Source organism: Psammomys obesus, unplaced genomic scaffold (assembly GCF_907164565.1).
Source record: "Psammomys obesus unplaced genomic scaffold, mPsaObe1.curated_primary_1811, whole genome shotgun sequence".
NCBI classification, from domain to species: domain Eukaryota; kingdom Metazoa; phylum Chordata; class Mammalia; order Rodentia; family Muridae; genus Psammomys; species Psammomys obesus.
In genome coordinates, this window is record NW_026594263.1 from 1382384 (window position 1) to 1407172 (window position 24789).

Below are 24789 nucleotides of genomic sequence, written 5' to 3' on the forward strand. Positions count from 1 at the left end.
CATCTGTGTGTCCTCTTCTTTTGTTTTAGATCACATGCACAGTGCCCACCGTTCTGTCGCTGGGGGCCACCTGGGGAAAAAGGAGAGTAGTTATGTGGGCAGCCTGGGCACCAGCCCTAGGAAGTCAAGCCGATGCACGACCCCACCTGCCGACTCTGAGCTTGTCAGCTTCTGCTACCTCCACATGCGGGAACAAAGGAAGGAGCAAGAAAGCAGGACGGATGTCAACGAGAACCTAATTTTCTTCGAAGAAACCAGGCCCCGGACCAAATCTGACCCCACATCCAAAAGCTCTGGCCAAGGTTACGAGGTGATTCCTGATGACTTTGACGTAGCCAGCCTAGACCATGAGCCTTGTGCCAGCAGGGCCCGGTCCTACACTTTGGACAATAACCTTGGGGCTGAAGCCCTGAATTTCTACTGTGATTCTTGCAAAGTCAAACTCCAGGAGCATCTGGGGCCTCGAAAAGGTGGGAGGCCTGGCTCCTCTCCGGACAATATGGTAGATTTAATGTCTCTCCCACCACCAGGAAGTGAGGAAGAGGAAGAAGAGGAAGATGAGACAACTTCTCTGTTGCCTGCCATTGCTGCTCCACCTCCTGGTTTCAGAGACAACAGCTCTGATGAGGAAGATCCCAAGCTCAGGGCTGTTCAAAGTCAGGAGCAAGGACGTCACCTGCGAGGGCTCCTGTATGATGAGATTCCAGTGACTCTGATTGACAGTGTACAGACCCGGACAGTAAGAGATCATGCCCAGGAGCTGGATGATGCCCTGGTGTCAACTCTGCAGGCTCTAGAAGCCCTGGCTGCTTCAGAAGATGGACCCCACCCCCCACCCCCACAAACTGCAGGTAATAGGCCACTCCTCCTTCCTCTTACTCTCTTCCTCCTTCTGACCCAGGAATGTCCATTAAGCAGTATTGCTTCTTTTCAAGCACTTGTCTATTGTATATCAAAGCAATGAATGGGCAACAATAGTTCCCCGTAGGACTCAGGAAAAAGGAAGCTATAGAGCAGACATTTGATTCAGCTCTAGTCAGAGTTCCATTCCTCATGATTCCATATCTCTGGATAGTTTTTGCAGATATAATCCAAGGACTGGAGCCACACCAGCTGTAGATCAACACCATTACTTGAGGAACAGGAATATAGAAGAGACACAAAAAAGCAAAGAATATCAGCATGCTCCCAAAGTTCAACAAACTTCCAGTATGACCTGTGATCAGGACAGCCAAGAGCCTTCTCTACTCAGGGCTAGCATCTTTAGGCTCTCTGAGGACATGAACTCTGGGGCAGATGTACCAGATCCCTTTACTCACAGGCAGTGCAGCTCATGACAAAGCACTCACTCTCTTCTGTGCATCACTGTTGTCATCCAGAATTGGTTTTGTAACACTAAACCCATCACACAACATGAAGATTAAATGATATCTCTCAGGCAAATACTTAAGCACTGCTTCACACATGGTGAGAGCTCAGTAATCAGTAACTATTTCTGTTAACTATTAATTGCTTGGAAAACCATGCAATATTCTTTCTATTTTTACTATAGATGTACACAAGTCCATCTTCTGAAAGGCACACATATGCACATGCACACACACATTTTTTTAAATCAAGATAAACACAGCAACAATAATGTCAAAATCAATAAAGAGGGATAAGTAATAATCTCAGGCATATGAGTCAGGGATATGAACAAAAGAAGAGATTGGGGCCAAAGGAAATCTGTCTTCTCTGTACATGAGAAATCCCTTATCATTGCATAGCCCCTGCATGTTTGCCCCCAACTCAGGCTGGAGTTTGTCTTCACTCATCATCTAGGGCTTCAAAACTGGTTTTCAGGTCCAACACTGATGTGGCTACCAGGGAGAGGAGAAGCGCAGCTAAATGGCTTCAGCTGTGAGGCCTGGCCAGATAAGGGGGAACAGAATAGCCCCTCTTTGCCAACTCTCTTCAGGACAATTAACAGAAATTTTTTAGCTGTTGAATCTAAAAAATAGCATTGATTGTCATGTTGTTTTACATGTTAATTTACCACCAAAATGCCCAGATCTTTTTTTTTTGGGGGGGGGTTGTTGTTGTTATTTCTTTTTAATTCCAACTTTCACACCCCCTTCTCATGTCTTGTTCCTCTTTGTGTGATCTGCTTGGCTCCTTCCCCTCAGCCATACACTTTTCTCAGGCTTGACTGGTTTTCCCCAGCTTGAAATACTGCTGATACTGAGTGTTCTCCACAAACACTCTAGATATGGTTGGAAAAAGCCCTTCATGTCAACATATTTGACAAGTCCCATTCTTGTTTCTCCAGGTCTGATTGTGCTGGCCACAATCACTCCTGAATCATCGCTGGATTCGGGTCATGAAACCAACTCCTCAGAGCTCACAGATATGTCAGAGATGATGTCGGCCATGAAGCACCAAAATACCACCTACTTCCTGGCCCAACACCTCAACAAGGACAGCCTCCTTGCCCGAAAGGACCTGCCTTTCAGGATCCAGAGCTGTGCAGCTCAGGCTGTCCTCACTGCCCCTTATGCTCTTGGGCCCCCAGACCCCAACCCATCTCTCCAGCCAGCTGTCACTGGCCAGAGCCCTGGGCCCCCTGGGGCTCGCAGAAAGCTGCCTCAGTCAGAAACCCAGATGCAGGGAGAGAGAACATATTCCTTGGCGGTGCACCCAGCACTGTCCCCACAGCTTAGTGAACAGAAGAATCTAAGCCTGCTTCCCCCAGTTCCTGAGAACCAAGGGCCGGGCCACAGTAGGCCAGGCCTAGAGATGTCACTAAGGGCAGCCGCACCATCCCTCAGTGAAGAACAGGTCTCAGAGCTTAGGGAGAACCTGCCCAAGGAAGTCAGGTTGAACCCTAAACTTATCCTGGACCCAAAAGGCAGCGTGACCCCAGCCATCATCTCGGCTGCTCTACAGCAGGTGGTACACAGTAAGAGTCTAGCCACTCCTGGCACAGCTTTGGCAGCACCCTCCAACAGGGGAGAGAGAAGGCTGGAGGCAAGCATGGGGAGGCCCGAGGTCACCATGGACAGGCCAGACGTTAACCTGATGAGTACCAGTGCCAGCAAGAATCTGAAGTTTAAAATGAGCCCTGGTGCTCCAGAAACCACGCGGAATTCTCAGCAGCAGCTGGGCCTAGAGGCGTCTGCCAGCCCCAGAGCAGCCACTGGCAGCCGGGCTGACAACCTCCACCTTATCCCACAAGAGGATAGGTTTCCTGTTCAAAGTTTCCCTCCCAAGAGCTATCTATCCAGAGCAAGTCGAGACTCAGTGGGCAAGCAAGCTACTGGGGAGGTGTCAGGCAAGAGTGGGCCAGAGTGTGCTAAGCCTCCCCCTAACAAGCAGAGCACAGTCTCAGGACAGGGGGAAAAAGGGCAGCTAGAGAGCATATCCAAAAGCAGCAAACTTGAAGAGACCAGCCTGGTTCCCCGAGCTGGCTATCCCATGGCTCTGCAGAGCCCAAGCTGCCAGGTTCGAAGCCACAGCCCTAGCTGCCAGCCCCGTGGCCCCAGCCCCAGCAGTCAGTCCCGTGGCCAGAGCCCCAGCTGCCAACCTAGAGGCCAGAGCCCAATGAGGCCACTGGCCACCAGCCGGCAAGTTAGCACCATGCCCTCTAGAAAGCTTGAAACAACCCTGGATGGAGCTCACTCAGCCTCTGAAGGCCCCACAAAGCCCAAGTCATCCCGAGGTCCTTTCCGACTACGCAACTTATTCTCTGCCACCTTCCCTACGCGTCAGAAGAAAGAGACAGATGAGAGACAGGCCCAGCTGCAGAAGGTAAAGCAGTATGAATTGGAGTTCCTTGAGGAACTTCTAAAGCCACCAAGCCAAGGGGAGCTTCCAAGCACAGAGTACCTGCAACCCCCAGCACCTGGACGCTGCAGCTGCCAGCTACGCAGTAGTCCCGTGCAGCAGGGACCTGGCATGTCTCGTGAACAGAGGCGCAGCTGTGACTGCAAGCGCATCTGCCGAGGAGGTCGGTCACAGGCTGCCCAGACCCCAGTGCCTGGCTTTCGGGAGAGGGAGAGGGTTCCCCCTACCCAGAGGCAGCCAGAGGCTGACCCAGGCTTGAGCCTTAGTAGTCCCATCAACATCCAGCGCATCCGCTCCACCAGCCTGGAGTCCCGTGAGTACAGGTCAGATCCTGAGAGTGGTGTTTCATGCCTGACCACGTGTGCCTCAGGGGGTGAGTGTTTGGGAGATCCCAACTACAGGAAACTGATGCATCGCTACAGTATTGGTGAGCTGGACCAGGGGGACAGGGCCTCACTGACCTCAGATATCTACCCACACCCACCCCTGGGAATGCTGCCTAGAGAGGTCAAGGAGATAGACACAGGCCTCCCGCTAGGCTTGGGTCCAAAAAGCAAGTGTGCGGAGTCACCAACTCTAGGAGACCCCTCCTATGTCCAAGTAGCCCCTGAGAGTAAAGGCCCCAGGCAGATGGCTGTGTTTTCACTGCCAGAGGAGGTCTACCGGAGGCCAGCTGATCTGGATGAGGACAGTGAAAGTAGCAAGTGTTGTTCCATCCGCTACTGCTTCTACTACCGCAAGTGCGATATGGCAGATGATGCCAGTGATGGCAAGGATGAGCTTTCCTATTCCATCCCCATGAAGATTCTGCCTGGCATGAAATTGGATGAGCAGGTGGTGCCTGTGGTGAGCAGAACCCTACAGGTACTGGATGCTGCCACCTGCAGCAGCAGCCCCGAGGCCCCCCACACCCAGGAGATTGACCTTCGGGTGTCTACCTTTGAGGGGAGCCTGGCTAAGATCAATGCCCTGCGGGCCCATGCCTATGGCCTCCCTGATGGCTTCCTGGCTGCCCGTCTGGACACCAATGAGCTGCTTACAGTCTTGCGGCAGTGTGTGGCCAGCCCTGAGGCCCGTGCTCCCAAGCCCTATGTCTCTCAAATTTCCGAGTACAAGCTTGAGCTATCTCTCAAGTTCAAGGAGCTCAGGGCCTCCTGCCGCCGTGTAGCCAACGTGGACAAGAGCCCAACTCACATGCTGGCGGCCATCACAGGCAGCTTTCAGGTGCTGAGCAGCCTCATTGAAACCTTTGTACGGCTAGTGTTCATCGTGCGTTCTGAGGCCCAGCGCCAGGAGCTGCTTGCCAAAGTAGAAGAGGTAGTGAGGAATTACACCTTCCTGCTGCGTGCTGCTGAGGAGTCCACAGCTCGGAACCTTAACCAGCAGCAGCAGCAGCAGCAGCAGCAGCAGCAGCAGCAGCAGCAACAGCAGCAGCAGCCACAGCAGCAGCAGCAGCCTCCGCTGCCACTGCCACTGCCACTGCCACAGCTGCCAGCAGCCACAGGGCACCCACCAGGCTCCCCGTCATCGACTGTTATGAGCACATTCACACGCTCCTTAAAAACCCTTATCAAGTAGGGCACTTGCCCAGGCTTGTCCCTTTCCCACCCACAGCCCCAGGTTTGAGCTTTGTGGTCTTTGCATCTTTGTGGTGAGTGTGTGTGTGTGTGTGTGTGTGTGTGTCTGTCTGCTGGGCCAGTCAGGGTCCAAGAGCCTATCAGTCTCCAAGGCTAACTCCCTAGACTAAGGCTTTCTATTAAGAGTTGCAGGCTTAGCTGCCGCCCTGGGTGTACTCACCCCTGCCTGGCCTCTGGGCGTCACTGTGAGGGCAAAGGTCCCTTGCCATTACGTCCACCACAGAGCTGTATTTTATCTCTTCTCTGGGGCTGATAGGTGACATCAGGTTCACCTCTTGCTCTGAGTTGGGCACTGGGGAAGCCAGGACCTCGAGCTCCTCCTAGCATCTGCTGCCTCACAGAGGGCAGTGGCAGTAGCGGTAGGCCACAGTGCCAAACCAAGGAGAGAGGGCGCTCAGTCCAGATGCACCCACCTACCATGGGCTCCTTTGTACCTGGCAGGAGCCACCTCAAGGGCCAGTGCCCAGGTAGGATATGTGCAGAATACAGCCATGCCTGGCTGTCAGTGGCTGGCTCAACAGGCTGGAAGCCTTGGGAGCCCTTGCCCCCCAGGTTCAGTAGCTCCACACCAGCCATCCCTAAAGTGCCCTGCCCCTTTCTGATGGGCAGGGCAGCTCAGTCCACTAGGGAGCAAGCCTCTGAGATCACCTCACTTGTTTTGGGTAAGGTATCTGGTGAAAATGTCTGCTCTGGGGAGACCCAGTGCTGGCATCAGAGCCTGCTCAGCTAAACCCAGCCCTGTTTGCAGGAGCTGTTGCCAGAGGCATGTGGCTCCTCTCTCAAGATCTCTATCAGATAGACTGTCCTTAGGAGTTTGATGTAGCTACGGATTGGGATAGGGGGTGGGGGGAGGGGGGAAGGGTGGGGGTGTTGATGACTATATCTTAAACTTCTGGAAGCTAGCGTGATATGTTAATCCTGAGTATATGCTTTTGGCTGTGTATTGACCCTGTGGATTTGTCTCTCTAAGAAAAGAAGCTGAGCGCCTTACCCGGTGCAGTCCTGCACCTCTCTCTCCCTCTCTGGAACCATCTGGAAGGGAATTCACACTGTTTAGCATACTCTTTGACACTCATCTATTGCCACTGCTACCACCACCACCACCACTGTCACCGCTGCCACCGCTGCTGCCGCTGCTGCCATCCACCCCTACCCCTAGCCCTTCTGGGAGTGAAGACACGGAGTCCCTACAGTTATCCCACTGTAGGAAACAAAGAAAGCCAATGTTTCTTCTGTATAGATTGCTTCTTGTCCACTTCTCCATAGCTGCTTGTTTCCCTCCTACCCAGCGTTGGCCTCTCTTTCATCACTGTGTGAGAGGCCTATGTGAAATCTCTTGTTCTTATGTGAGTTTTATAAGATGTACACTGTGCCGAGCCCCTGCCTCTCCTTGGTGATCCTAGCAAAATAAAGCCTCCTGAGTGGCAAAGTATTCCAGCAAGGAGGAGGGGCGCCCTTCTACAGAAGCCAGCCCCCCCTTCCTTGCCTCTCCTCCCACAGGACCAAGATGTTTAATGGGCCAGAGATGCAGCCAGTGGGGAACCCTTTCCCCCACGACCATGACAGCCGAGTGCTGGTATGGTCTTCCTCTTCTCCCAACTTCTTGATCCTACACCTTCGCCACTCAGACCTTGCCTTTGTCATTTCATCGCTGTCATTAGCCTCTCCCTCAGCCTCATGGAGAGGGAACATTTTCTAATGTCTGTATATAGTATGTATACTACATAAATATATAAATTATATATATTACACTAATTTATGTCTTGTTTTTCAAACAAGAATGATTAAATCTATTCATCTTACTATCCCAATTAAGTCTTTGCAGTGTCTTTCTGTGGCTGTCCCTGTGTCCTTGAATTATTGGTTGGTAGCAGTCCTTTGTTCTACCTGCACCTTCGTTCCCTGGTATATGGGCTCAGTTGGGTGATGAGAGCTTAGGATCCCACTTCTCCCATGGTCCTCAATACACAGGGGATCCTCCCTGCTTCTCTTGGAAAACACCTGACATACACATAGTGTAAGATGTTTACCACTGTCTATTGGCCATGGGACTCCTGGTTTACCTGGCTACCATGGCTGTGACCTCAAAAATGATGGGTGGGACTAGACAAATCAGGGAATCTGAAAGTGGGGTTGGTTCTGATAGGATAGAAGCATCAGGATCGAAAACACAGTCAACCTCTCTAGCTTTTCAGAGCTATTTAATACTAAGAATTCTTTACTTCCTCCCATTCTCTTTATTTTTTCCATTAAACACGGGTTCCCGGTGGTCTCTGAGGTGTCTTTGTGCAAATGTAGGCAGATTATCTTTCTGCACAATCACTCATGATGCGGTAGAAAAAACTCCTTCTGGATAATGATAATCCCAAGGGCACATGACTTGGTAATTTCAGCTCCATCTAGCCCCATTGCCTCATTGGCATCATATACAGTGTCCCTGAGGAGTCTGGCAAAGATTTACTTCCGTTAGGTCTGGGAAGATCCTGCCTAAGGCTTGGAAGAAAGGATTGGGAGAAGAGGTGCCAGAGGCAGCACAGTGAGCTTGGGTCACTCTGGAGGTTCCCCAATGCATACATGGGAGAAATTATGGACACTGAGAGCAGAGCTCTTTTGGATGCTGCCTCTTAGATAATCTGCCCCATAGCCAAGGTTTGGAATTAGTGGAATGCTCATATAAAGTGGAGCTAGCTGACAGTCAGAATGATACAATGAGCAGTCCAGAGCTTGGAACCTCCCTATGGCCCTATACCAATCACACTGCTAGGGCCTGATGATCTTACTCTGGTCTATATTTGGGTACTTGCACACATAGAGTTGGCACATAGTAAGTCTTCAAAAGGTCTGTTTTGAATGGTCCTTGGTTGAAGTCTCAGTCTCAAAAAAGACCCCTAGGCCCAGATTTTTTGGTTCTGTTGTTCTCCTTGTGGAGCTCCTATCCCCTCCAGGTCTTTCTATCTCCCCCTTCTTTCATAAGATTTCCTGCCTAAAGTTTGGCTCTGAGTCTCAGAATCCACTTTAATACCCTGCTGGGTAGAGTCTTTCAGAGGCCCTCTATGGTAGGTTCCTGTCCTGTTCCCTGTTTTCTCCCTCTTCTGATGGTTATCCTGTTTGCCTTACTGAATGAAGATGGCAGCCCATGACAGCTCAGTGTCCAAGTGGGTTCCCTAGTAATGGGAACAGGGACTGTCTCTGACATGAACCCAGGGGCTAACTCTTTGATCACCTTCCCCTGAGAGGGGAGCAGCCTTACCAGGCCACAGAGGAAGGCAATGCAGCCAGTCCTGATGAGACCTGATAGGCTAGAGTCAGATGGAAGGGGAGGTGGTCCTTCACTATCAGTGGACTTGGGGAGGGGCTAAGGAAATGAGGGACGGAGGGAGGGAAGGCGGAATTGGGAGGGATAAAGGGAAGGGGCTACAGCTGGGATACAAAGTGAATAAATTGTAATAAACAAAAGTTATATTAAAAAATAAAAGAAATAAAGGAAAAATGGACACATACAATATTAAAAAATAAAAACGTTTTTTGCATAAATGGATGTCAAATCAGATGATTATCGATGGGCATGGTGGAACACACCTTTAATCCCAGCTCTCAGGAGGCAGAGGTTGGTGGATTGATGTGAGTTTGAGGATAGCCTGGTCTACAATTTGAGTCCGGGACAGCCAAGGCTACAAAAGGAAACCTTGTCTCTAGAAACCAAAAAGAAAAAAGAAAAAAAGATGATTATCATGAAAGAGTCCCTTCAGTCTGTTATACAATGTAAAAAGGGCACATTTTTCTCTGGGAATCAGTAATCCAGGGTGGTGTGGTAAGACATAGCTATGCAGCCAGCATCCTATTAAAAGTAGAGGTGAGGGCTGGAGTTGTGACTTAGTTTGGAGAGTACCTGTTAGTATGCATAAATCTCAGGTTTGATGAATCACCAGCACTGCATAAAAACTGAGCATAAGGACTGGAGCAAGAGTTCACCAGTTAACAGCACATATGGCTCTTCCAGACCTGAGTTCAGTCACCAGAACCCACATCAGGTGGCTTTGTAACCACCTGCAACTAGGGAATCTGACACCCACTTCTTGCCTCTGTAGACATTTTTGCATGTGTGCGCATACAGACACACAGACACAAATATACAGAGAGAGAGAGAGAGAGAGAGAGAGAGAAAGCTTTTTTTAAAAACTGGGTGTGGTGGTTGCATGTTTGTAATCTCAACTCAACACTTAGGAGGTAGAGAGAGAGGAATCAGTTCAGAGTCATCCTGGCAAAGTAGTAGGTGTGTGCTGGGTATAGATATAGATATAGATATAGATATAGATATAGATATAGATATAGATATAGATATAGATATAGATACAGATATAGATACAGATATAGATAGACATAGACACATAGACACATAGACAAAGAGATAGACATAGACATAGACATAGACATAGACATAGAGAGAGAAGAGACAAGAGGGAAAGGGAGAGGAGAGGAGCTGGAAACAAGGCATGGTGGTACATGCTTGTAACCCCAGCACTCAGGAAGCTAGAACCACAAGTTTAAAGCTAGCCTAGTTTAAACCTATTTGTTAGGGCTGTATAGCAGACCCTTCCTGAAAATAAAACAACACAGATTCTGGGTCCCAGTATCCCATCAGTTCAGCTGAATTTCACCAAGCACTTCCTTTCCTACGCTTCTGAAACTCTCCTGAGGTGACTCTTGGTCTCACTTTCTGTGGACCCAGTGCCATTCCCTGCATGAGTATAGAGCCATATTCTCACCAGTATTTTCCTGACCATCGTGGGTTGGAGCTGGGACCTAGAGCTGATGATTTCCAACTACCCTAGGCAACTCCTCCAGAGCCTGACTCCTGCCTCTCTGACTTCAGCCAATTAAGTGAAAATGGGTTCAGGTTGTTGGCCTGGGCCCAGAGTGCTGGTGGGGCTGGCACAGTCACATTTTTTTCAAGCTGTTGTCAAGACACTGTGAATAATAGGCAATTTCATCAGCTATGAATTGAAAAGACCTGCCTCAGCCAGAATTTTTGCTGCCAAAGGGATAGGAGAGAATCAATTGCCAGCACTGGAAAGGGGCATTACATTTATAACGCAGGATCATATTCCTGACACGAGATTTTTCTCAAAAGATTTGAAAGGAAAATATCATTTGGATGAGACATTAAATATCTTAAAATAAAGATATCATGATGCCAAAAGTAACATTACGACAAAAATCTGGGTGTGGTGGCTCGTGCCTATAATCTCAGTACTCAGGATGTGGAGACAGGAGTTCAAGACCAGCTTGGGCTATGTGAGACTCTGCCATCTCTAATAACTCACCCCTCAAATACCAAAAATAACAACAACAAATCATGGAGAAAAATTTAAACCTTGACAGACTTTTTTTCTTTCTTTCTTCCTTTTGTTTCATTTTGGTTACTGTGCATACATTTAAAGAATACTTAACATTTCAAATACACTCCAAATGTGTTCAATAACTCTGGCTACATTTCCTTACCTAACTACATGGCATCCATCTTCATTCTTCTCAACTCCTAGACATGCTTTGACAGACATGATTTATGTACTCTGTTTCTAGCAGACAAATGAAATGAGCTGGAGGCACCAGTCCCAAGGGGAAGCTGTCTAGGACTGACCTGTTTCTGAAAATCTGGACCCAAGTAGAAATCAAGCACCTCAAACATCCAGGACCTAGAGGGATTAGCCAGGCAGGTATGCTAAGAAAAATCAAGCCTCCCTCTCTCCAGTCTCTAGACCAGTGGTTCTCAATCTTCCTAATGCAGTTTCTCATGTCATGCTGACCCCCAAACATAAAGTTATTTTCACTGCTACATCATAACTATAATTTTGCTACTGTTATGAATCATAATGTAAACATCTGTGTTTTTCCAGTGGTCTTTGGTGACCCCTGTGAAAGGATGGTTTGATACCCAAAGGACTCTCAACCTTCAGGTTGAAAACCACTTCTCTACACCCTAGTGTTGCCATATTTCACACTTATTTTGAGACAAGAGCTCCATTTCTATATGTAGCCCAGTGTGGCCTTAGCCTCCTGAATGCCAAGGGTGTGTGTGTGTGTGTGTGTGTGTGTGCGTGTGTGTGTGCACTTGCACGCCATCATGCGTGGCTCTACAATATCCTTAAGCACGGCCAGGCAGTGGTGGCTCACACCTTTATTTCCAGCATTCGGGAAGCAGAGGCAGGTAGATCTCTGTGAGCTGGAGGCCAGCCTGGTCTCCAGGACAGCCAGAACTACTACACAGAGAAACTCTGTCTCGAAACACCCAAAAGAGAAGAAAACAAAATACTATCATTAAGCAGAGTGTCAGCCTGCAGCAGAGAATAAGGTGATACAGATTCCCTGCAAGTGGGAGATTTCTCCATCTATAGTGAACAAAGCAGGAATGACTTGTAGACTAACTTGAGTTCACCCCAGAATCACAGCTTGGTTCTCTTTTCAGCACCATGGCTGACTTGCTATTTGATGGGGTTCAAGTAATTTCACCTCTATGGGACTCTTCTCTAAAAGAAAGATGACTGAGTCTTCAGCCTGTAAGGATTAATGAGAAGGTACTGCAAAAGCAGCTATAAAAATCCTTACTCCTAGCTGTACAAGCTTAACAAGTGCAAATCAAGCTGCCCCATTTGCAGTTGCTCCACTGAAACTAATTAAGCTTGCAATGAGCGCCTGGAACTAGAAACTTGGCCCAAACAAGACTGAGGGCCCTGTTTCCTCCAAATATCTATTCCTGTCAGGCAAAACTGGCTTCTGACAGTACCCCTCAAATGGAACATGCACAACCTGCACCCTCCCAGCCTTTTTTTTTTTTTTTAATTTTAATCACAGGTCATTCACTTGTATCCTAGCCATAGCCCCCTCTCTCTTTCCCTCCCAATCTCACCCTCCCTCTCTCATGTCTTCCCTGCCCCCTTCCAATTCCACTGATAGGGGAGGTCCTCCTTTTGAAACCATGAAGCACTGGGGCTGCTCAGGGGAAGACCAGTACCTTTCAGGAACAAGCAGGCAGTTCAAAGGCTCTCATGCTGGCTTGTTTCCTTGACACCCATACTCCTGCTCTTTCTTCATTCTCATCCTCTTTGTTAGAAGCAGATTTAATTAAAAGAGACTGGAATTTCCTATCCTATTTCAACATAGAGGGTGAAAGAAAAAGGTGGGTTGGAAAGTGTAGCCCAGCACAGAAAGAAAGAGAGAGAGAGACAGAGACAAAGACAGAGAGAGTCTATCCATCTGAAGAGAGGCCATAAGAGTGTGTCAGATCCTTTGGTGTTTGTGAGCTACTCAGTGTGGGTGCTGCTATCTAAACTTCGGTCATGACAATAAGGAAATAAGCAAGTGGTCTTACCTGCTGAGCCATTTCTCTGGCCCCAAATACTCACTATTAAAAGCATGTGTGTGTTTGTGTCAGGTAAATGAAATCTACCTATTCAACAACAAAAAAATCTAATATAGTATATTTTATTACATTTAAAAAATCGTGTGTGCAGTCAGGCATAGTGGAACACACCTGCAATCCCAGCAGCACTCAGGGAGGCAGGGGCAGGCAGTTTGCTCTGAGTTCCAGGTCAGCCTGGTCTACAAAGCGAGTCCAAGACAGCCAGGGCTACACAGAGAAACCCTGTCTCAAAAAACAAACAAACAAAATAGTGTGCACATGCATGTCCATGATATAGCTTATGTGTATAAGTCAGAGGACAACTTGTGGAAGTGAGCCCTTCTACCTGTGCATCCTGGGGACTAAACTTGGGTCTTCAGGGTTGACAGCAAGCACCTTTACACATTGACTCACCTTGTTGGCCCTAGCATATTTTACTAACCACATTGTCTTCATGCTGTATATTAGATCTCTAAACTTGTTCATCCTACATATCACTACATGTAATCTCTAACCAACATCTCTCCAGATCTGCTCCTCTCTCCTCTCCTGGCAATCATTGGTTTAGTTCTTATCTTTTAATAGTAAAACATTTTGTGTTAGCTTCCCTTCCACATGTATGATTGTGTGCTATTTGTCTTTCTGAGTCTGGTTTTTTCCTGTAATGTGGTGATCTCTGTGTCTACTAAACATAGTGAGATCCATGTCTATTAATTTCCTATAAATCACATAATTTCCTTATTCTTTTTTTGCTGAATAAGACTCCATTGGGCATACGCAGTGCATTTTTATTTGTCTGTCTATTGGTAGACATCTAGGTTGGTTCCATATCTTGGATACTGTGAATAGGGCTGCAAGGAACACAAAAAAATGTAGATTAGTATCTGTTAAGAAACAATGATGAAAATCCCAACCATTCTATTTTACTAATAAGGACTCAGGAGCCAGATATCGGAGTGAAAAGCTGCTATCTCAAAGAGGCAGAGAAAGCACCCAGCTGACCTTCCTTCTCAGCTCAAATCTGGCTGGAAAAAACCCAAAAGGCTTACTAGTATAACTGACAGCCCAGGCTGAAAAAGTCCAAAAAAAAAAAAAAAAACCAAAACAAAACAAAAAACCCAAGGCTGAAGGCTTGCTAGCTCAAAGCTCCAAAAGCCAAGGAGCTAAGGAGCTGAAGCCAAAGCTAAAGCCAGAGCTTGAGCTCTACTTCTTCTCCATGCTGTCAACTCAAAGTCCCTCCTCCTCTTTAATCCCTGTCAGCTGGTTTCTTGCTCCACCTCTTGACCTAGGTTTAACTTTTTAGATTCACCAGTAAATAGAAAGCTCTTGGATTAAAGATGTGTGCTAGGGCTGAGTGAACCACACCTTAATCACCTGTTTACAATAAACAGAAAGTTCTTAGATTAAAGGTGTGGCTGGGGCTCAACCAAACCAACCTACCAACCAACCAACCATCCAAACAAACAAACAAACAAACAAAAAACAGGGTTTTACAATTCACAATTTCAGGGTTTACAAAGGATCAAATATCCTGCAACAGATATCCTTACAATGTGCTCACTCATCTCATTTAACTATAGACACAGAAGAGGAAATGTTGAAATACATGGATAAAGAAAACCTCAAAATTAATTTTTATTTTACCTCCTTTTCTTTCGACAGAGTCTCACTTTGTAGCTCAGGCTACCCTAAAAACTTGTGATCTTCCTCCTTTAGCGTCACCGATTACAAGCATGTACCACTATACCTGGTTAAACTCCAATTCAGTTTCAGAGTCCCAGGGGCCAGCTTCTTGCTTTTGCCTACTCTTCAAGAGTTTACCATAATGTTTTCCACTATCAACCTACGGCCTTATGCCAAGTGTTAGCAGGATAATGATTTTTAAGGAAGTATGGGAGAAGGGGGAAATTCTGCTCCAACAATCATCACCAAGTTTCCTAGAAAGCAAATTCAGCTCTGCTTTAGGACCACTGATTGCTCTCTCTGTTCCTATCTCAGTAAGGCATCCCTGGTCTTTGGGCATTCCTTTGGCTTGACAATACCATGTGAGGTGACAACCTTCTATGCCCATCTTTCCTCCAAGCTGATTTAAGCCTACATTTTCACTAGAAAGTCCCAGCACTTGGGAGGCAGAGAAGCCAGATCTCTGAGTTTGGGGTCAGTCTTATCTACATATCAAGTTCCAGGACAGCCAGGTCTATACAAAGAAACCCTGTCCCAAAAACACTAAGGAAAGGAAGGAAGGAAGGAAGGAAGGAAGGAAGGAAGGAAGGAAGGAAGGAAGGAAGGAAAGAAGGAAGAAGGAAGGAAAGGAGAAAATAAAGAAGTCAGGCATAATAATGTACACCTCTGATCCCAGTACTCAACAGGCAGAGGCAGTTTTATACCAACATGGTTTATACAGAGAGTTTCAGGCCACCCAGTAAGATCCTGTCTCAACAAACAAACAAACAACAAAAACAAAAATCACCACCACCAACAAAGAGATCTGGGTGTGTTAGTTCACGCCCGTAATCCCAGAATTCAATTCAGGAAGACAATATTAAAGACCAGCCTCAGCTATGGAGAAAGTCTGAAATGAGTTAGAGGACACATGAGTCTCAAAAAAAAAAAAAAAAAAAAAAGAAGAAGAGAGGAAAAAGCAAAAGCAAGGTTGTATTTCAAAATTAAAGAAAAAAAGTTGAAGAGATGGCTTAGGTTAAGATCACTGGATGCTTCTCTAGAGGACACAGGTTTGATTCCCAGCAACCATATGACAGCTCACAACTGTCTATAACTACAGTTCTGAGGGATCTGATGCCTTCTTCTGGCCCTTGGGGATACCAGGTATATATATGGTGCACAGACATACATGCAGGCAAAACATAAAAAAAAAAAAAAAAGAAAGAAAGAAAGAAAGAAAGAAAGAAAGAAAGAAAGAAAGAAAGAAAGAAAGAAAGAAAGAAAGAAAACTTTTGAGACCTGAAAATAAAAAAGCATCCAAGTTCTTATCTGCCTCACCCTTCATTGTACACATTTGAGGACCACTTTTCAGTATGGACAAGCTGTTTTCTGTGTTTGGAAGCAAATGCAATTCCTGCTTCCAGTTATGACTTATAAACAGACCACAAATGCTAGATGGCCTCGACCACCAAGGACACGCATTCCTGCCATCTCCTTAGCCTAGCACTGTGGAAATGTACAAGGCCTCCACTCAAAGAACAAAGTAGAAGATGACAGATTTCATTTGTTGAACAATGGAAAAGACTGATTTTTTTTTCCCCAAAGCAGAGTTTCTCTGTGTAGCTCTGGCTGTCCTGGAACTCACTCTGTAGACTAGGCTGGCTTCAAACTTACATAGATCTGTCTGCCTCTGCCTCCTGGGTGCCAGGATTAAATGTGTGTGCCCCTGCACCCATCAGGAAGAGACTGATTTGATTCACAGCTATTGTAATGCTGGTCCATTGCTATCGTAGTTCAGAAATAGAACTGACAGAGCTCTAGAGCAGGAACATACTTTGGCTCTTTTATTTGGTTGTGTTTCTTTTAAATGGTGTGTTTCTGTGGGCATGTAAGCATGAGAAAAGAGGTGGTTGTGAGATGGAATTTGTGGATGCTGGGAACCAAATTCAAGTCCTCTCTAAGAGCATAACCCACTCTTAACCACTGAGTCAACCCTCCAAGCCCAGACTTCTATCCCTGCAGCTTGTTCAAGGACAAGCTGTGTGACTTTGGACATTAATGTCTTCTCTATGGCTATCAATATCTTTGTGTTTGCTTGGTGATGAGTAGTTTTGTCTTTAATATTAATTTTATTTGTAATGTGTATGTGAGGGTACCTGAGTATATACATATATATATATATATGTATGATATATATATATATCATGATATATATATATATATATGATATATATATCATATATGATATATATATATCATGTTTCTGCGGGTGACAGAGGAGGTCAGAAGAGGAGTCAGAGCCTCTAAAACTGAAATTAGAACAGTTGTGAGCTTTGTTGTGAGTGCTGAAAACTGAACTCATGTCCCCTTCAGGACTTTTAGCTGCTGAACCATCTCTTCAACCCCACTTGATAGTTTTTGAGACAGGGCCTCCTGTATCCCAGGTTGGCCTCAAATTCACATATGTAAAGAAGAATGACATTGAACAGCTGTTGGTATCATGTTCTTGTGAAATGCATACAATTTACCCTTATTCACTCAAATGTTGATTTATCTACCTCACTATCTGGTTTCAATCCAGACATTGCATTGTGATGCTTATTCTAAGCATCACCTGTCTCAAGTTTCTGTAAACATGTCACCATTTGTTCTCTGTATTTTCAAGTAAAGGACCATTCAATGCTGTGCTATGGAGAGAATAGAATGGGACATCCTGGTCCAGAGGGGAGGAGAAAGGAGTGGAAGGAGAGATCCTGGAAAAGAGGACTGAAAAACATCAGGAGAAATGAAGCAGACCTAAGATATGACTAAAAGACAAGTATAATATGGGAAATCTGAATGGGATGAAGCTATGCTGGCTTGGAGGTTTAGGGTGGAGTACTTATTGCCAAGAATTGTGTTCTAGGTTAACTAAATAAATCCTAGTCTCTGTGTGGTGAATCGAGTATACAGCTAGTTTAGGAATAACCACTGTTTAACTAAAAGATAAATCAATATTAAATATTAATAATCATCAACAAACCCCTGATTCTCCTGCCTTCACATTCCTAGTGCTGAGATTCCAGGAATCTGTCATTGCTCTTGGTTTATATGGTACTAACAATGAATCTTAGGGCCTCCTACATGATAAGCAAGCATGCTACATAGCAGGTCCATAAATGACATATTACCTAGAATAAATGGCTTAAGGTGTATTGGTGTGTTATAGGTGTATATATTAAGACAGGGTTTCTCTGTGTAGCTCTAGCTGTCCTAGAACTCATTCTGCCAATTAGGCTGGCCTTCAACTAAGAGATCTGCCTTCTTCTGCCTTCCAAGGGCTGAAGTAAAAAGCATGAGTCCTGCATTCAGCATTGTAGGCTTTCAATTTAAGCACTCAGGAGGCTAAAGATTAAGGATCTTGAGCTACAGGTTCACCGGAGATAAGAATCTGTCTCTAAATACATACATTAATAAATACCTTGAACTAGACACTGTTAGCTTTTTAGTTGCTTACTTTTGCTGTTGCTTTAGAAAAGGATCTCACTATGAAGCCCACCCTGACCTGAAGTTCATTATGAAGCCCCAGCTGGCTGGCCTTTAACTCAAGGTCATCTTTCCTCATCACACACTTTGAGATTATAGGCACACATAACCCCTCTGTTGGCTTAAAAAACATTGGTTAGTGGTGGGAGCTGGAGATAAAGCTCATTTGGTAGTGTATTTGCATAAGCATGCAGGAAGAGCTGGGCTCAATCCCCAGCACCAAATAAAGTCAAATGTTGTGGCAGCACACCTATAATCCCAGCACTCATAGAGGCAGGAACATCAAAAGTTTAAGATATATTAAGTAACATAGTAATTTGAATGTAGGTCTTGAATACAAAAGACTCTGTCTTAAAAAAAAAAAAAACTATGTTAACAGATTTTTCATGATGCAGTCTCGTTGTTTATTAAATATTTACTATTGATATATCTTTTAGTTAAAGCAGCAGTTATTCCTAAAAAGCTGTATAACCAAATCACCACACAGAGACTAGGATTTATTTAATTAACCTAGAACACAATGCTGGGCAATAGTTACTCCATCCTAAACCTCAAAGCTCGCATAGTTTTCTACCATTCAGATTCACCCTTGCTTGTTATACTTTTAGTGATATCTTAGGTCCAGTTCATTTCTCCATGTGGTTCCCAGACCTCTCCTGCAGATTCTCCTCCTCTCCCTCCTCTTGCTTTCTTCCTCTTCCTCCCACTCCGGACCAGGATATCCCACTATCCTCTCCATTGCTCAGCAATGTGGCTGGTTGTTTTAATTGACAATTTAGAGACCGGATGGTGGCATGTTTACAGAAACTTGAGACAGGTGATGCTTAGAATAAGCATCACAATGCAGTGTCCGGATGGAAACTGGAGAGTAGGGGAGAAAAATCAGCATTTGAATGAACAGGGGTAAATTGTACACATTCCAAAAGAACATTATACCAACACAGTCTTTAGTGATCTTCCAGACACAGGCTTCTAAACTCTAGAATTATGGGTGTATGACATTGAGCCTGTTTTTTATTTTTTCTCTCTTTCTCTCTCACTCACTCTTTTTCTTAAATTTATTTATTTATTTATTTATGAAGGGCTCACTGTGTTAACCCTGTCTGGCCTGGGATTCCATATGTAGACCAGGTTGCTCTTGAGCTCACAGAGATCCACCTGCCTCTACCTCCCAAGAACTGGGTTTAATAAAGGCAATGCCACCACATTTGGATAGCCTAGTTTCCATTTCAGCATTTCTAGATACAAGTAAGTAATATCATCCAAACATTTCATAGGTCAGTAATTATACTGAGACAAGCCTTCAGTTCATAAAAGTTAAAAACCAGAACAAACTGCAAAGCTCACTTGTTCCTCCTGCGTTTGTCTAACTATGGCTGTCATCTTTTAAATCTTGACATGATTCTACCTCCATGTGATACTGACTGGCCATACATAATGGCATGTACACACACGAAAAATGAACTCACATGAACCCTAAAACAAAATGCATTCAGCTAAATCTCAGCTAAGATTAAAAAGAAAAAAAAACCTAGTTAGTATATGAGACAAAATCTTCAGAATAGGAATAATTTTAAGAAAAGGAGTAAAATCATGATTTTTGGTGTTATTTAGAAACAAAGTGTTTTTTATTTAATTTTGTTTGTTTGTTTTTGAAGACAGGGTTTCTCTGTCTAACCTGTCCTATCCTGGACTCATTTTGCAGACCAGACTGGCCCGAAACTCACAGAGATCTATCTGCCTGCCTCTCCCTCCCAGAGTGCTGGGATTACAGGGTGAGCCACTAAGCCTGTCTGAAACAAAGTTCCTATGCACCCCTTTGTCAGGGGTGAAACCTAGGAAAGAGGCTGGGGTTGTGCTAGGTAATACATAATACATCCTGATTATGGTTTCATCTCCCGCTACTCCTTCCAGCGTCTCCCAAACTCCCCTCACATCTAGCTCCACCTCCTTTCTGTCTCTCACTAGAAAACAAACAGGTTTCTAAGAGATTTAAATAAATAGGTCTTAGAGCTGAAAAAGTGGATACATGTCCTCATCCCTCACTCAGAAGCTATCTCCAATTGATGATCACTTGCGAATGAAAACTACTTTTTTTCCCAAGAGAGTCTCACTGGGAAAACAAAGTACTCCTTGGTGTATGCTGTATGCCCAGCAGTAAACAAACAGAAAACAAACTCAATAGCATCTTCGGAGGTCCCTTGTTTGTGCAGATGTGATAGGCTTAGTGATTGTTTCCTTCGAAAGCTCTCTAGAGCCATCTGGGGAGATGGCTCAGAGGTTAAGAGCACTGTCTGTCCTTCCAGAGGTCCTGAGCTTCATTCCCAACAACCGCATGGTGGCTCGTAACCATCTATAATGAGATCTGGTGCCCTCAGTCACACATTTTTTTTAAAAGAGAAAGAAAGCTCTCTGGGACATTTACTTTTTTGTTGTTGTTGCTGGGTTTTGTTTTTGTTTTGGGTTGGTTGGGTACTTGGTTTGGTTTTGGTTGTTTTATTTATTTATTTAACTTATTGGTTTTTGAGACAGTCTCTCTATGCAGCCCTGGATGTCCTGGAACTTGCTATGTAGACTGCGCTGGCTTCAAACTCACAGTGTTTGACCTGCTGCTGTCTCCCAAATGCTAGGGTTAAAGGTGTTCACTGCTACACCCAGCTTGAGATGTTTACTAACGTAAGACCTCCACCATGGTTTGGTCATTGGATTAGGTTGGCTGAGAAGACCTAAGTGAATAATGGACAGGTCACATCAGCATCATGAATAGATGAGGAAATCAGAACAGTCTCAGGCCGGAACTAGAAATGGGAACAACCTGGGGAAAATCTTGATACCACAAGAAGTTAGAAATAATCACCGAAAGGTAACTCCAAAGTCCAGCTGGTTACAGTACATTCCGAAAGAAGGAGATCATGTTAGGGCCAGCCTGCAATAGGGAAGATTTGTTTGTTTGACTTACACTTTTAAAGGGATGGCTGGCAAAGCTGCTCTGAAATTCTTGGTCTGTCAGGAAGGGCAACAGCTGAAGCTATAGTCCACCTGCTTGAGTCATCTTTTGTTTTTTCGAGACAGTATTTCTTTGTATAGCCTTGGCTGTCCTGGACAGGCTGTCCTGGAACTCAGCAGGTAGATCCCCAGTTCTGGGATTACAGGCATATCAGGCATATGCCACTGCACCTGACATCTTTTGGTGTTCTTGATAACTTGTTTCTTTTCTTTTCTTTTTTTTTTTTTTTTTGAGAGGGGGTCCTGCAATGTAACTCTGGCTGGACTCAAAAGTACAACTTTTCTGCTTAATGTCCAAGTGCTGGAACTAAAGTAAAGGCAAGTACCTCCGATCCTGTCCTGACTTTTGTTTCTCTTCAAGGAAACCTTAGTTGTTTTTTTTTTAAGCTCCTAGAGCTCTTTATGAATTTTTTTCCTTTCTTTTCTTTTCTTTTTTTTTATTAATTACACTTTATCCATTTTGTATCCCCCCATAAGCCCCTCCCTCCTACCCTCCCGATCCCACCCTCCCTCCCTTTTCTGCATGCATGCCACTCCCCAAGTCCACTGATAGGGGAGGTTCTCCTCTCCTTTCTGATCTTAGTTTATCAGTTCTCATCAAAAGTGGCTGCATTGTCCTCTACTGTGTCCTGGTAAGGCTGCTCCCCGCTCAGGGGGAGGTGATCAAAGAGCAGGCCAATCAGATTATGTCAGAGGCAGTCCCTCTTTCCATTACTATGGAACCCGCTTGGACACTCAACTGCCATGGGCTACATCTGTGCAGGAGTTCTAGGTTATCTCCACGAATAGTCCTTGGTTGGAGTATGAGTCTCTGGGAAGTTCCCTGTGTTCAAATTATCTTGTTCTGTTGCTCTGCTTGTGGAGTTCCCGTCTCCTCCAGCTCTTACTATTTCCCACTTCTTACATAAAGTTCCATTAGTTCTTTTTTAAAGGGTCTTCTAACAGATTGAAACAAGCCCACCCAGAATAGCTCGGAATACCTTTCTTAATGTCAAACCACCCTGGTCATCACATTTATGTGACCTTTTAACACTCATATATGTGCTTTATTATTTTTTTGAATTTTTATTTTAGGGACTAGAGACATGGCTTTGATGTTAAGTGCACTTATGTGAGGGCCAGGAGTCCTGTTCCCAGAACCCACAACTGCCAGTAATTCTAGCTTCAGGAGGATCCAATGTCTCTGGCACTGCACTCACATGCACAAACTCACACCTAGACACATAATATGTGTGTATGACTGTATGGGATGAGGGTCAGAGAACAACTTTTCGGAATTCTACTCTGAGCTCTGGAGATAAAACACAGATTTTCATGGCAAACACTTTTAATTGCTGAGCCATCTGACTGTTCCATTTCCTTTGTGAGACAGGCTCTCATACTTAAATTTGCTAGGAAGCCAAGAATGGCCTTGAACTCCTGATTTCCCCTGTCCCTGGGACTAAAAGTATGCACTGCACCTAACTTGTTTGACTCTGCTCTTTTTTTTTCCCTTCCTCTTTTGCTCCTTCCCTCCTTTCCTTCCATCTGACTCGGAGTCTCACTACTATATATAGCCCAGGCTGGCCTGTAGTAAGTCATAATCCTCTTGCCTGCAGGATTACAGATATGGGCCACCATGCTCAGTTTTGAGACTACATTGATTTTAGTAACAGGAAGCACAGCCTAGATGAGCTGCCATACAAGCTTAGTTGATGCTCTTCTTGCCTGAGCTCTCAACACACCTTCCCTTACCCACTTCCACTTCAGAGGCTCATCCACCATGCCTGCCCTCCATGCCTCTTCTTTGTTTGTTTGTTTTTTTTTTTCTTCTTCTTCTAAAGATGCCAGCCTGGGACCCATTTTCTTTTTAGATCCTTTTTAGATCCTCAATTTGATTGTTTCTCTACCTCCATGTGCTAGGGTTCTGAGAATGTGCCATCACACCAGGCTGGGATTTTAGTGGTCCACTACCACACCAAGCTCTTAAGTGTTTTTTTTTTTTTTTTAATCTTCTAGGAGAAGAGGACTGTGTATTGTTCATTTTTTTATGTGACCACCCTCCGAAAGGACTGATATTAGATAATCAGAGTATTTCTTCTGAATTATATTAAATTTACAGAATCCATCAAAACTTACCTATAGCTAGGTTATATTTTACAAACTCTCACTTTTTCTAAGATTCATTTTTTAAAACTATTTTAAGTGTGTCATATGAATACAGATGACCTTAGAGAGTAGAGATATCACAGGCAGTTGTGAGCCACCTGGCTGTGGGTGCTGAGAAGCAAACTTGAGTCCTCTGCAAAAGCAGTACTTGTTCTTAACTGCTGAGTCATCTCTTCAGCCTCAAAAGTGGTTAGCTCCTTGTTGGGCAGTTTTAAGAACAATAGTACATAGACATACACACACACACACATGGGCGGGGTGTCACACAGAGGGCTCGCTCACAGAGGTCTGCCTGATTCACTGATGCTAGAAATCCCACTGTGTCCAGCTCTCAAAGCCTCACTTCTGGCTGGGCAATAGTGGTTGGTGCGTTTCTTTAATCTCAGCACTCTGGAGACAGGGTGTGTGTGTGGGTAGCCTTGGTTGTCCTGGAACTCACTCTGTAGACCAGGTGGTCCCCAAACTCACAGAGATCCGCCTGCCTCTGCCTCCAAAGTGCTGGGGTTAAGGGTGTGTGTGTACCACCACAGCCTGGCTCAAAGTCTCACTGTGTGTACCAGGCTGGTTTGGGACTCTCAATCCTCCAGCCTCAGTCTTCACAGTGTAAAGATTATAAGCATATACCACCATACCTGGTAGTCATTATTTTGGTTTTGTTTATTGTTGCTATTTTGAGACAAGATCTCACTATATAGCTTTGGTTGCCCTGAACTCACTTTTTAGATGAGACTGGCTTAGAACTGACACAGATCTGGCTGCCTCTACCTCCAGAGTGCTAGGATTCAAGGTGTATACCATGTCCACCAGCTTTTTGACTCAGATTGTGTGACGTTTTTCTTACATCTAATTTATGTCTGGAATACTGTTAATTAAAAAGAGTCTACAAATAAAGCTTTGCACTGGTTCAGTTAACAAGTTATCATCAGAATAGTAATAAAAGAAATGTAAAAGGCTACATTAGCAACATTACCTTGTCATTGTGGCAAACAGACCTAAACACTATGCTGATTCATTCAGGATTTGTTTTGTTTTGAGATAGGGTTTCTCTGTGTAGGGTTGGCTGTCCTGGACTCTCTTTGTAGACCAGGCTGGCCTTGAACTCACAGGGATACACAGGAATAAGCCTGCCTCTGCTTCCTGTGCTGGGATTAAAGGCAGGCGCCTCCATGCCCGGCTTACTTTAGGGTTCTTCATGGATAATACTTTTTCTTTTTACATGCATTAGGTAATCCGGTTTTTACCACCCGGATATTTGGGGAAAGTCACATTCCTTCCCTGAATGAACATACTAGATTCTAGTGTTAGAAACAAAATGATACTTTCTCTATCCTTGTCTCAGGATGACTTGCCTTCAGTTACTTTCCCCTGGGACTTGCCTTTCAGGTAAAAACTACTCTTGGTAATTACAGTCCATATACAAGCCCTTTGGATAGGAATGCGCCCGAGTTCTGGCTGTCTCTGTGATGTAAAAAATGCTTCAATTTAATAATCCCGTATTTAACAACAAGATAAAAATCCGGATCAGAAACCTGTACACTCTTGTGACTACCATCCTGCTAAAACATATACTTACAGAAAAAATGCACA

At 45.0% G+C, this 24789-nt stretch overlaps 1 protein-coding gene across 1 annotated transcript in view; it reads left to right on the plus strand.

The window, feature by feature from the left end:
* Positions 1-6295, plus strand: part of Frmpd3 (FERM and PDZ domain containing 3) — a 95551-nt gene extending 89256 nt beyond the window's left edge. The window contains exons 14-15 of the mRNA XM_055618380.1: positions 30-851; positions 2312-6295. Coding sequence (XP_055474355.1) covers positions 30-851; positions 2312-5403 — 3914 coding nt within the window. The 3' untranslated portion in view covers positions 5404-6295. The remainder of the gene's footprint in view (positions 1-29; positions 852-2311) is intronic.
* Positions 6296-24789: the final 18494 nt, after the last annotated feature.